General features: G+C 35.2%; 1 protein-coding gene across 2 annotated transcripts in view; it reads right to left on the bottom strand.

Annotated features, from left to right (window-relative positions):
* AGBL4 (AGBL carboxypeptidase 4) overlaps positions 1 to 15132 on the bottom strand; it is a 1536119-nt gene that overhangs the window by 1358777 nt on the left and 162210 nt on the right. For both annotated transcript variants that reach the window (XM_054488559.1, XM_054488570.1), the window contains exon 2: positions 3786 to 3908. In XM_054488559.1, the coding sequence (XP_054344534.1) occupies positions 3786 to 3908 (123 nt within the window). The remainder of the gene's footprint in view (positions 1 to 3785; positions 3909 to 15132) is intronic.

Here is a 15132-nt window from a genome sequence, read left to right as displayed (position 1 = left end):
TAAAATAGGCAAAGGACTTGAATAAATATTTTTAAAAAAAGAACATTACAAATGGCAAATAAACATTTATTTTTTTTTTTTTTGAGATGGAGTCTCGATCTGTCGCCCAGGCTAGAGTGCAGTGGTTCAATCTCGGCTCACTGCAGGCTCCACCCCACAGGTTCATGCCATTCTCCTGCCTCAGCCTCCCGAGTAGCTGGGACTATAGGCGCCCGCCACCTCGCCCGGCTAATTTTTTGTATTCTTTGTACAGACAGGGTTTCACCGTATTAGCCAGGATGGTCTCAATCTCCTGACCTCGTGATCCGCCCGCCTGGGCCTCCCAAAGTGCTAGGATTACAGGCATGAGCCACCACGCCTGGCCCAAACATATTTTTAAAATATTCAACATCATTAAGCATCACAGAAATGCAATTAAAACTACAATGAGATATCATCTTATACCAGTCAGAATGACTATTATTAAAAAGCAAAAAAATAATAGATGTTGTTGAGGATGCAGAGACAAGAAAATGCTTATCAACTGTTGGTGGGAATGTAAATTAGCACAACCTCTATGGAAAACAGTATGGAGATTTTTCTAAGAACTAAAAATAGAACTACCATTCAATACCATTCAATTCAAAGATATTTTTCTAAGAACTAAAATAGAACTACCAGTCAATCCAGTAATCCCACTACTGGGTATCTGCTCAAAGAAAAAAAAATCATTATGTAAAAAAGTTACTTGCACTCCAATGTTTATTACAATACTATTCACAATAGCAAAGATGTGGAATCAGCCTAAATGTCATTCAGTGCAGGATTGCACATTCAGTGCAGGATTGCATAAAGAACATGTGATATATGATGGAATACTATTCATCCATAAAAAGAATTAAATCATATCTTTTGCAGCAACATGGATGGAACTGGAGGCCATTATCCTAAGTGAAACAACTCAAAAGCAGAAAGTCAATACACATGTTCTCATTTATAAGTGAGAGCTAAATAATATGTATACATATAGAACATGGAATAATAGCCCCTGGAGACTCAGAAGGGTAGGAGGGGTCAGGGAATGAGAGATGAGAAATTATTTAGTCAGTACAATGTATATTATTTGGGTAATGGTTACACTAAAAGCCCAAACTTTACCATTATGCAATATATCCATGTATCAAAACTGCATTTGTACCCTTAAATTTATTCAAATAAAAAACTTTAGGTGCTAATGACGTTATATCCAACAGCAGAAAGTCCATGGCATGAAATGTTTATAGAGATATGCAAAATAACTACACTAGATATTCCTAATCAATCACTTATAAGAAGCAAGGATCTATGTGACTTTGTGTATGATACTATCAAACATTTTTGAAAATTTAATGACATTGGCTGGCTACTCCTAATGTTACTGGACAACTTGGTTAAGAAAAGGTGGGGGGATGAGTTCAGGGATTCAAACTCCCAGCATAAACACCTAATAAATAACCTAAGAGCTTGTGTGTGTACCCTGAAGGAGACCTTTACTTTCTGTGGCTGCAAGGCTGAAATTGCTGAAGATCAAATGTAGAACCTCATCCTGTGACTTAATGAATTACAAGGCAAGTTAAACACCAGCCTGGCAGAGTGCATATTGTTAACATGAGGGCATTGATTTGGAAACACGGGATTGTGAAAGTTAGGATGTGGATGTGTGGGAAGGCTCTCCAGGGTCATTGACACTCTAAATTCTGATAAGTCTTCTTTGCCCTAAATAATATCTACCCTTTCTAAGATGTCCTCATTCATCTAATTTATTATTATTATTATTATTATTATTATTATTATTATTATTTATATTCTGGTAAGGAAGCTCACATTTTTAAACAAAGTATACACACACACACACACACACACACACACACACACATACATTAAGATGGATAGTAGGTATCATCCCTCAAAAAAATGTAAGAAAACTGGCTCCTTTTTCAAGCCAAGATTTGAACCACAGCCTGAACCAAAATCTGTCCACTTAACCACTCTACTGCAGGTCTCATGTATTACTAGCATAGATCTAATTGATACAACGAATTGTTCATAAATTGTTGGGAAAATATGCATTATTTATTTGGTGATTACATGGTAAGATTGAACAATTTCTTTTACTGAGTGTTTTTGTAAGGGATGGAAAAAGACTGCAGTGGGGTTAAAGAAAAGATGTTATGAGAAAGGAATCTGAATTATTGCAGGCTGTATGTAAATCAAGACATTTAATCTTTTAAATGAGGGTAATCTTTATTCCCACAGAGGTGTAATTATTGTAAAGGGTCCTTGTGTCTTTAACTAACATAAGAAAGAATCAAAGATATTATGTAGGCATCAAGTACATACAAGACAAGGCACTAGTACAAGATTTATAGAAAATAAAAAGCCATTGTTCTTAATTATGCGGACAGTATTCAGGTCTGGTTGGAAGTACAATACTACAATACTGCGTAATGGACTGAATCATGTCCTCTCAAAATTCCTAAGTTGAAGTCCTAGCATCTTTATAGAGGTAATCAAGTTAAAATGAGGTCATTAAAGTAGTTCCCAATCCATTGTGACTGACATTTTGGTAAAAAGTGGAAATCTGGATATAGACATACAGGGAGAACACCATGTACAGATGAAGGCAGAGATTAGAGTGATGCTTCCATAAGCCAAGGAACACCAAAGATTGCTAACAACCTGTAGGAAGCTAGGGGGAGAAACATGGAACAGATTCTTCCTCATAATTCTTAGGGGGAACCAATCCTGCTAATCTCAGACTTCTAATCTCCAGGACTGTGAGACAATACATTTCTGTTTTATAATCCACTCAGTTTGTGGTACTTTGTGACAAACTGAGTACTGTGAAAGGAAGAAACAATAAATATCTGTTGTTTAACCCACTTTGTAGTACTTTGTTTTATCAGCCTTATCAAACCTATACAATATGACATAATCAAAGAGCAACACCCTGCATGAACAAATTTTCAGTTGTTTGGTATAAACAACCAATGTTTTTAAGGTTCAGAAACAACTATTATAAAACTGATATTGATATGTCCCTTCGCCCACACATACACATACCTATGCACACACATGCATGCACATTATTCAGAACCAATGAAAATTAATAATTATTTGTAAAATAAAATTATGTTTACCTTTCTCACTAATATTTTCAACATATTCTGAGTCTCTACTGTGTGACAATTAGAGCATGAGGCTCAGAACATCAAGGGCTAAAGAAGATCTAGTCCCTACTGGATGAAAATACACAATCAAGTCTTCATCTCCACTATCAGAACATCCACAGCATTTGCCAATTACGAGGAAATTTTACATCTGTTCTTTAGTTTGTATTCAATTAAATCTGCTATCTAATTGTTTGTTTTATAGGGAAGCCTCTTCTTCCCCTAAAACTAAGTTCTACGGTAAGCATGTCATACAGAACTAGATAGATATTATTCAATAAATCATAATTCATAATACAGTCAAACATGAGGGTTTTATTCCAAAAAAATAATATCTTGGAAAGTAGTTTCTAAAATATAAGCTACTATATAAGCATTTGTTAATATTACCATCAATTATATTTTTAATCATTTATAACAACAAAAATTTGATATTCCCAAGTTAGTTCCTTCAAAATTTTTTCCTGTAAAACTTGTCCCATTATTGTGAAATATTAAATGAGTTGAATTGCACTGAATGGTCACATAAAATTCAATTCTGAAAAAAGAAATGCCTTACCAGACAAACTTAAAAGGAAAAGCCTTTAATATACTTACCACTTTCAAAGCAAGCATCAAAGATAAGATGTCCTTTCTTGGGCAGTCCACAATAGCCAGTTGGAAGCACTATATATTTGCTCACATTCCCTCCAATGGCATCATCATTTCCCATATCATTGCCTATTAAAAAAATTGGCTCATGTTAAATAAAAGTCAAAGTATATTCAGCAATAGAAGTCTAGTCAGATTTTGACTGTTAATTACCCCTTGCCTAGTCACCAAGTGTTTACCCAAGCAAAAACAAGTTAACACCACATTGTGGTACAGTGAAAAAAGGCTACATTTTGAAACAAAATGATATAGGGTCAAATTTCAACTCAAATACCTGCTAATTCTCTATGGCCCGAAGCAATCAACCTAATACCTTTACACTTCAGTTCCTCTCATCAATAAAATGTGAACAGTAAACTCATCTTCCAAAGTTGTACTAGAATTGTATATAAACTATATCTACTATCATTATCAAAATCCAAGAGATATTCATTAAATTGCATCAACCATTTAATATATAAATAATTTACATAATTTGTCATAAACATATATTCAATCATTTAAATTTGAATAAAGCAGTCATTCTATAAATAGTATTATGACGACTTCCAGATGCTCCACAAGAAACAATTTGAGAAACACTGAATTAGTCTAGAAGTTCTATTTCCTAACAGGAACTTTAATTTTTTAAAGTTCTTGAAGTTTCACTTTCACCTAAGATGTAGAAAAATGGAAAGAGCATCCCTTCTACCCTAACAACAAATATCTCAATTAAGTACAATATTATAACTTTCCCAAATCTATCAGAGAGCTGAGTTTGAAGATCAGCTAAATAATCTAATATCAAAGGAAAGTCAAGCCTCACCAAAAAGAGTATGGGAAGCAAGCACTGACTCCTCCATGGCAGAGCACAAGAAGAAGTAATGCTGGGTCCCATACAAATGAGTAAGAAAGCTAAGCTAATTTTTAAATATTATTAAACATCAAATAAGGAAATATGAGAGTGTGGAACTACTGAGTCATAGACACACAGGGAATTCACATCCATTTGAAGACTCTGCTGTACAGGTCTCTACCAGATATTCAGAAGGAAGATTACAGGCAGGTAGGTAGACCAGAAAATGTTTTCCTTTGTGGTACAGGCCTAGAGAAGGGGAGAGGCTTCTGTAATAGGAAAGGCATGAAGTCTCTTATGGGAAAAACAGCCTTACACGACTAGCAGAGAAATAACAAACTTATCACCTGAGTGCAAAAGTGAGAGGAAGAGGAACAATAAAAGACAAATCCTCTACACCTGAAGGAGGAGCAGGAAACATTCCCAGAGAATATTATAAATATTATTCATCACTATAAATGGATATACCTCTTTCCAGGTCATTTGTGTAGGGGCTTGTGTCAACCTAGTCTGGAAATAAACTAGGTTTGAGTTTCACTGTTGCTATGGTCATCTTAAATACTCAATCACCCCAGCCAGCCCCTTCCTCAAAAATAAAATAGCACTAGAATAATTTGAAGCTAGTTGGAAACTGAAGATAACCATAGGAACAAAGAAACTCAAACACGCCTGAACTCCAAGCTAGGTTGACACAAGCCCCCACCCAAATGAGCTGGAAAGAGATATCCATTTATAGTGACAAATAATATTTGTAAGTACTATAAATACTATAAAACAATAGTATTCTCTACTGTTCTGGTATCCAATAAAAAATTATGAGACATAGCCAAAATATCAAGAAAAAACAACCTACTGTCTAGGGATAAAATGATATGCAGGAGCAGACACAGAAATGACCAGATACTGGAATTATCAGACAATGAATTTTAAATAAAGCTTAATATGGTAAAGGCTGTAGTGGAAAATGAGAAAAAAATTCATGAAGAAATGGGAAATTTCATCAGTAAGACAGAAACCACAGTAATAATACAAAAGGAAATGATAAAACCAAAAATCACAGTAATAGAGATGAAGAATGCCTTTAATGCATTCATCAGTACACTTGGGACAGCTGAAAAATAAATGAGTAAACTTTAGATCAATAAAAATATTCTAAACATAAATGCAAAGGGAAATACGAAAGGCAAAAGGGAAAAAACAGCAGAGCATCCAAGAGCTGTGGAACAATATCAACCAATCTAAAATATATGTATAATTGGGATTCCCGAGGATATGAGAGTAAGAATGAAGCAGAAAGATATCTGAAGATATAACACCTGAGAATTTTCCAAAATTAATGAAAGATATTGAGCTACAAATCCAAACAGTAACTAGTAGAATAAATATATTATTAAAAATTATGTTATACTTAAAGAGATAAATCACATACAAATGAACTAAGATAAAAATACATATTTCTCTTTGAAATACATAAACTGTGCAAACCAAAAGTCAAGGTAATGATATATTGAAATTACTGGGAAAAAGTCAATGTAAAATTTTATACCAATTGAAAATATCTTTCAAAGATGAAGTACAAACTAAAAGTATTTTAAGAAAAATAAAAGCTGAGACAATTTATTATCAACAGTCCTGTGTTGTAAGAAATGTCAACAATAGTTCTTCAGGCAGAAGGGAAATAATACCAGATATAAACTAAGATACACACAAATAAATGAAGAGCTCCAGAAATGATATAAATAAAGGTAAATACAAATTTTCTTATTTTCAATCACTGTAAAAGATAAATCACTATAGAAAAAATAGCAATGTATTGTGTGTTTATGCCATATGGAAAAGTAAAATATATTACAAAAATTGCACAAAAGATAGAAGAAGATGGATGACTAGAGGCGCCTGACACTTGCCTCATTCACAAGGAAGGGGCAAGTGTCAGGCCCCTCTAAAACAAGTAGACAACCACACATCAAATAAAGTGCCTAAGTGAGAACATTGGAATTCAGCAGGGAAGTGACAGGGACCCTCTGAGGCATGAAAGGAGAGAGAAGTGAAGCAACTGGCCCATCCATGATTGTCTCAGATCCAAAAGAAGTTCCCCACTGCAAAGGAAAGGTAAGTAAAAGATCCCCAGTGCTGCACATTCCCATCACAGATGCCTGCAACAGCCACAGGAGACTCTAACATAGAAAGTCATCTGGAGTCCATTGCAATTGCATTGTTCTACAGAGGAAATGCACACTCTGTTCTACTCACCCCACTGAAGCCTAAGCAGGTACAACATGGCACCATTTTGAGAACTAATCCCCCATCAGACTACCTCTTACCCTGGGGCCCAGCTGCCCCTGCACCTCCACATCCCTGGAGCCCCAAGGACATCCTCCCACATCCAACCAGAGGGCTTCAGCATTATGATGCCTGCTGGACCCAGAAATACCTCTGGGCCCCCAGCACTGTAGCCATATAGTGCCCTAAATCCCCTAAAATAGACAGTATAGCACACCAGGGAGGCTGCCCACAGGACAAAGGAAGCCAAAATGCACAGTTCCCAGAGCCTGAAAACCATCTTCCCTGGGACACTGCCATAAACAGAAACAACACTCCTCCAGTTGAAGGGCCACTGCAAACCTGAATGCACCATCAGAGAGCTTGAGAACAAGCTTGCCTATGTATGTCATCCAGTTTTATAGATGGTTGGCATTTCCCCAACTGGCACTCATTTTCTCTCCTGCTGCACTGTGAAGAGGTGTTTTTGCCATAATTCTAAGTTTCCTGAGGCCTCCCCAGCCATGTGGAACAGTGAGTCAATTAAACCTCTTTTCTTTAGAAATCACCCAGTCTGGGGTATTTCTTCCTAGCAGCATGAGAATGAACTAACACAAATTCAAACAAAAAGGTTATTATGTAATGATAAAGAGATCAATTCAGTAAGATGATATAACAAATATATCTATCTATCTATCTATCTATCTATATATATATATATATATATATATATGCCCCCAACACCAGAACATCCAGATATATAAAGCAAATATTATTAGAGCTAAAGAGAGAAATAAACCCCAATACAATCATAGTGGGAAACTTCAAAACCCCCACATTCAGCATTGGACATATCATATAGAAAGCAAATCAACAAACTATCTGCACTATAGACCAAATGGACATAACAGACATTTACAGAACATTTCATCCAAAAGCTGCAGAATACACATTCTTCTTATCAGCACATGGAACAGTTTCATAGACAGGTCATATGTTCAGTCACAAAACAAGTCTCAAGAAATTTCAAAAAATCAAAATCATATCAAATAACTTGTCAGACCACAATGGGATAAAACCGGAAATGAATAACAAGAGGATCTCTGCAGACCATAAAAATAGACAGCAATTAAACAACATGCTCCTGTATTACCATTGGATCAATGAAAAAATTAAGAAGAAAAATTTAAAAATTTATTGAAGCAAATGAAAAAGCAAACACAACATACAAAGACCTACATGATAAAGCAAAAGCAGTGCTAAGGATATTTCACAACAATAAATTACTACATGAATAAAGCAGAAAGATTTTAACAATGTAATGCTGCACATCAAGAAAGTAGAAAAGCACAAATAAACCAAATGCAAAATAAGCAGAAGAAAAGAAATAATAAAGATCAAAGCAGAACTAAACAAAATAGAATCTAAAAAATACAAAGGATAAGCAGAATTAAAAGGTGGTTTTTTGAAAAGATAAAATCGATAAACTGCTAGCTAGCTAAACAAGACAGAGAGAAGACTCGAATAAATAAAATCAGAAATAAAAAAAGACATTACAACTGATACCATAGAAATACAAAGGACCATTAGAGACTATTATGAACAACCATGTGCTATCAAATTGGAAAACCAAGAGAAAAATGTATAAATTTGTGAATATATATAACCTATAAAGACTGAACCAGAAATAAATAGAAAACCTGAACAGACTAATAATTAGTAAGATTGAATGAGTAATTTTAAAAATCTCCCAATGAAGAAAGCACAGGAACAAATGGCTGTACTCCTGAAATCTACCAAACTTTTTAAAAAGAACCAATATCAATTCTCAAACTATTCCAAAAAGTGAAAGAGAATTCTTTCTACCTCATTCTATAAAAACAGCATTACCTTGATACTAATACCAGAGAACGAAACAACAAGAAGAAACAATAAGCCAATTTCTCTAATGAACATAGAATCAAAAATTATCAACAAAACACTAGCTAACTGAATCCAACAGCACGTCAAAAAGGATATACACCATGCTCACGCGGAATGTATCCCAGGGATACAAGGACGGTTCAACATACACAAATCAATAAATGTGATATAACACATCAACAGAATGAAGGACAAAAACTGTATGATCATCTTAATAGATAAAGAAAATGCACTCCATAAAATTCATCATCCCTTCATGTAAGTGCTCTTAACAAATTAGCTACAGAAAGAACATACCTCAACACAATAAAGGCAATATATGACAAACCCACTGTAACATCATACTGAATACGAAAAATCTCAAAGTATTTCCTCTAAGAACAGAACAAGACAAGGATGCCCACTTTCACTTCTCTTACTCAACATGGTACTGGATGTTCTAGCCAGAGCAATTAGGCAAGAGGGGAAAAGAGAAATCCAAATGGGAAAAAAGGAAGCCAAATCATCCTTGTTCATAGATGACATGATCTTTTATTTAGAAAAACCTAAAGCTTCTGCCAAAAAAAAAACACTGTTGGAACTGATAAATTATTAAGTAAAGTTTCAAGATACAAATTCAACCTATGTAAGTCATAAGTATTTCTATACATGAATAGTGAACAACCTGAAAAAAAAATCAAGAAGGCAAGCCCATTTACAATAGCTACAAAAAATTGAAATGCCTAGAAATAAATTTAACCAACGGGCTGAAAGACTGCAATGAAAATTCCAAAACGCTGATGAATATAAAAATTAAAATAAAACACGAACAAATAAAACAATGTCCCATGCTCATGGATTAGAAGAATAAGCATTGTTAAAATGACCATACCACCCAAAGCAATCTACAGAGCCAATGTAATCCCTTTCAAAATACAATGACTTTCTTTACAGAAATAGAGAAAATAATCCTAAAATTGACATGGAAACACAAATACCCCAAATAGCCAACAACATTGAACAAAGAGAACAAACATGGAGACATCACACTACCATACTTCATATGCCAAAACAAAAAGCCATAATAGTCAAAATAACATGGTGTTAGTAAATAAACAGATACATAGACCCATGGAAGAGAATAAAAAACCAAAAAGTAATTTCATGTATTTACAGACAAATAATTTTTAACAAAGGCACAGAGAGAACATACACTGGGGAAAGGACAGTCTCTTTAATAAATGGTGCTGTGAAAACTGAATATCCACATGCAGAAGAATAAAACTAGACCCCATCTCTCACCATATACAAAAATCAACTCAATGTGAATTATGAACTTAAATATAAGAACTGAAACTATAAAACTATTAGAAGAAACACTCAGGAGGTTGGTCTAGGCAAAGATTTAATGGCTAAGACATCAAAAGCACAGGCAACAGAAACAAAAATAGACCAATGTGACTAATTGAACTAAAAAGCTTCTGCACAGTGAAGGGAACAATCAACAAAATGATCAGACAATCTTTAGAATAAAAGAAAATATTCGCAAATTATTTACCCAAAGGGACCAACTCTCTAGAATATACAAAGAGCTCAAAAAACTCAACAACAACAAAAAAATCAAATATCCTCATTAAAAAGTGGACAGCAGAAATGACCAGATATTTCTCAAAAGAAGACATACAAATGTCCCCAAAACATATGAAAAAATGCTCAACATCAGTAATCACCAAGGAAAGGCACACCAAACCACAATGAGATACCATCTCACCCCAATAGAATGACTACTATCAGAAGGATAAAAAATAACAAATGCAGGCAAGGAAGAAAACAAAAGGCAATTCTTGTATACCATTACAAGAAATAGTGGAAATGTAAATTAGTACATTAGTACATAGACATGATGGAGCACAGTATAAAAGTTTCCTAAATATCTAAAAATAAAAGTACCATACAATCCAGCAATTCCAGTACAGGATATTTATCTAAAGGAAACAAAATCAATGATATATTTATATATCTAACAGACAGATTACCATATTGGTTAAAATAGGAAAATCCAATGATATACTATTTATAGAAAATTGTTTAAATATTATATAAAGTCATGAATAGATTACAAGAAAAAGGATTGAAAGGACCATGCAAACAATAAAAAAAAGAGAGCTCGAGAGGCTATATTAAAATAAGAGAATGTAGACTTAAGAACAAGAACTAAAACTAGGACTAAAGACCACCATCAAATAGTGATAAAGGAGTCAGCTCACCAAGACCAATAATCCTAAAAGTATACACACCTAACACCACCACTTGAAAATGCATGAAAAAGGCCAGGCAAGGTGGCTCACACCTGTAATCCCAGCATTTTGGGAGGCTGAGGCAGCAGATCACCTGAAGTCAGGAGTTCAAGACCAGCCTGGCCAACATGGCAAAACCTTGTCTGCACTAAAAATCCAAAAATTAGCATGGTGTGGTGGCAGGCGCCTATAATCCCAGCTACTTGGGAGGATGAAGCACAAGAATCACTTGAACCTGGGAGGCGGAGTTTGCAGTGAGCTTAGACTACGCCACTGCACTCCAGCCTGGGCTACAGAGTAAGACTCTATTTCAAAAGAAAAAAAAAAAGAAAAAGAAAATGCATGAAACAAACTAATAGAAATAAAAGATGAAATATACAAAACCACAATTATGTTTAACCCTTCAATAATACTATTTCAGTAATCAATAGAACTAGTTGACATATTAGCAATATAGGAATGAAAAGGTTAACATCCCTAAAAGCTGCTGGGCATTATTAAGAGGATAATGAGAGAACATTATGAACAATGTTAACTCCTAATTTTGTGAACTTAGATGAAATTACTAAGCAGATGAAGACACTAAATAAGAAGAAAACTAAAGACTGGTATTCCTTCTGAACATAGACTCAAAATTCTCAACAAAGTATTAGCAAATCAAATCCATCAGTCTGAGGAAAGTATATCATGACCAAGCACAATTTATCTTGGGTGTGCAAGATCAGTTCAACATTCAGAAATCAATTAATGTAATTCACCATAGTGACAAATCCATAAAGAAAATCTATATGATCATCTCAACAAATGCACAAAAAAAGCATTTGACAAAATTCAAAATTCAGTATCTACTTATTCTCAGCATATGAAGAATTAAAAGGGAATTCCTTGACATGATAAAAGGAATCTTTATATCTTTGTCTTACATAATATGTAATTATGTATTTTTTAAATATACTTAAATTATATTTAATTGTGAAAGACTAAAAATTTCCCCCCAGTATTGTTTACTAGATAAGGATGCTCACTGTCATCATTCTTATTCAACATCATCCTAAAGTTTCTAAACGTGCAATAAACAAAGAAAAGAAATTAAAGCTGTACATACTGTCCCTATTCATACACAACAGAATTGTCTAGAGAAAAAAGTCACAAAGAAGCTACTAAAAAGTTACTAGAATAAATGAGCTCACAAAGATTAAAGGACAAAATGTTAATAGAAGAAATCAATCATATCTCTATATACTTAGCAATAAGCAATTGTAAATTAAAAATTAAAATCAGTAATATTTATAACACCAATAAAAGTTATAAATCTAATAAACATTTGCAAAATCTGTATTCTTAAAACTAGAACCACTGATAAATTTTAAAAAGGTCTAAATAAATGGAGAAACAAACCTTGTGAATGGATTGGAAGGCTAAATTTTGTCAAAATGTCAATTTTCCATATATCGATCTAGAGATTCAATACAATCCCAACTGATACTCAACCAACTGGTTCTAAAATGTATATGGAAAAGCAAACAAACTAAAAAAAATCAAAGCAATTTTGGGAAAAAAACAGTGTGGGATTGGAAAAGAGACTGAAACATAGTTTACTGGAATAAAACTAAATGCAGAAATGCAAACACATACATGATCAGCTGATTTTCAATAAAAGTGCAAAGGCAATTCAATGTAGAGAAGAAAATATTTACTAATTGGTCATCAATAATCCATATGAGTCTGGGCTCAGTGGCTCACGCCTGTAGACCCACCACTTTGGAAGGCAGATGCAAGTGAATCGCTTCAGCCCAGAAGTTTGAGACCAGCCTGGGCAACATAGCAAAACTGCATCTCAACAAAAAATTTTAAAAGTTAGCTGGCAGTGGTGGCACATGCTGGTAGTCCCAGTAATTCAGGAGGCTGAGATGGAAGAATCACCTCAGCCCAGGAGCTCGAGACTGCAGTGAGCCGTGATTGTGCCACTGCACTTCAGCCTGAGTGTCAGACAGACTCTGTCTCAAAAAAATAGTAATAATAGGGAGGCAGATAAAGATAGAGAAATAGAAAGCTCCACAAATTATCCCCTTCCCCAGCAAAAAAAGAAAAAAAAAAAAAAAACAAGTTAACAATTATCTACACAGAAAAAAGCACCTTCTGTAAGAACCAAAAATCAGGTGAGCACTCACAGTACCTGGTTTTAACTTCATATCACTGAAAGAGGCACTGAAGAGATCACAGAAACAGTCCTGAATCATCAGTGTGACCCCTCCCCAACCCACGAAGCTACAGAGTGGTGCAAAGAGCATCTCTGGCTGCTGAGAGGTGGAGAACACAGTAATTGTGATGCACTGAACTCAGTGCTGTTCTGTTATAGCAGGGAGGAAAAAAAACAGACCAAACTCAGCTGATGCCCACCCACAGAGAGAGCATTTAAATCAGCCCAGGTCCCATTGTGAGTGCCCACAAACTTTCCACCAAGGGCCAAAGTGCTCTTGGTCTCCAAGTAAACTTCAAAGGCAGTCTAGGCCATAAGAACTGCAACTTTTAGGTAAGCCTAGAGCTGAACTAGGCCAGAGACAGTGGACTGGAAGGGGCACGTGACATACTGAGATATCAGCTGGGGCAGCCAAGTAAGTGCTGGCATCACCTTTCCCCTAACCCTAGGCTGTAGAGCTTGTGGTTCCAAAAGAAACACTTCCTTCTGCTTGAAAAGAGGAAAGAAAAGAGTAGTGAGGACTTTGTCCTACATCTTGGACACCAGCTCAGCCACAGCATGATAGGGCACTGGTCAGAGTAATGAGGCCCCTGTTTCAGGCCCTAGCACCCAGATGACATTTCTAGACACACCCTGGGATTTCGTAGAGGAGCACCACCTTGATGGTCTTGGAGAACTTTTTTAAAGTTATTTCAATCTCTATGTTAAATTCATCTGATAGAATTCTGAATTCCTTCTCTGTGTTATCTTGGATTTGAGTTACCTCAACACAGCTATTTTGAATAGGTGGCCCAGAAAACAGAGAGACTCTGTATATTTATTACAAAGTAGGGGAAGAGAAGAAGAGCCTCTGCCTGCTAATCCAGAGAATATACTCAGATCTTCTCCAAGATGATCAAGGTGGTACACCTCTACAACTCTGCTAGAACCACAATGTAACTGGGCTTGGGGTGCCCCCTAAAGCAGATACAGCTTAGATCACAGCACCCAAGTCCTTTTGAATATCTGAAAAGCCTTCCCAAGAAGGATGGCTACAAACAAGCCCAGAAACTGAAGACTAACACTAAATACCTAACTCTTCAATGCCCAGACACCAAAAAACATCTACTAGCATCAAAACCACTCATAAAAACATGGTCTCACCAAACAAACAAATAAAACACAAGAGACCAATCCTGGAAAAATAGAGATATGTGACCTTTCAGACAGAGAATTCAAAATTGCTGTGTTGAGGTAACTCAAAGAAATCCAAGATAACACAGAGAAGGAATTCAGAATGCTATCAGATAAATATAACATAGAGATTGAAATACCTTTTAAAAACTCAAGCAGAAATTCTAAAGCTGAAAAATGCAATTGGCATACTGAAGAATGCATCAGGGTTCTTCAACAGCAGAACTGATCAAGCAGAAGAAAGAATTAGTGAGTTTGAAGACAGGTCATTTGAAAATACATAGAGGAGACAAAAAAAAACAATGAAGCATAACTACAGGATCTAGAAAATAGCCTCAAAATAGCAAATTTAAGACATAATGGCCTTAAAGAGGAAGTAGAGAAAGAAGCGGGGTTAGAAAGTGTATTCAAAGGAATAACACCAAAGAACTTCCCAAACCTGGAGAAAGATATCGATATCCAAGTACAAGAAGGTTATGGAACACCAACGAGATTTAACCCAAAGAAGGGTTACCTCAAGGCATTTAATAATCAAACTCCTAAAGATCAAACATAAAGAAAGGACCCTAAAAGCAGCAAGAGAAAGGAAACAAATAAATACAGTGGAGCTTCAATACACCTGGC

The sequence above is a fragment of the Pongo pygmaeus genome, chromosome 1 (assembly GCF_028885625.2).
Source record: "Pongo pygmaeus isolate AG05252 chromosome 1, NHGRI_mPonPyg2-v2.0_pri, whole genome shotgun sequence".
NCBI lineage: Eukaryota > Metazoa > Chordata > Mammalia > Primates > Hominidae > Pongo > Pongo pygmaeus.
Note: the sequence above shows the minus strand (reverse complement) of the source record. Positions and strands in the feature narration are given on the sequence as shown.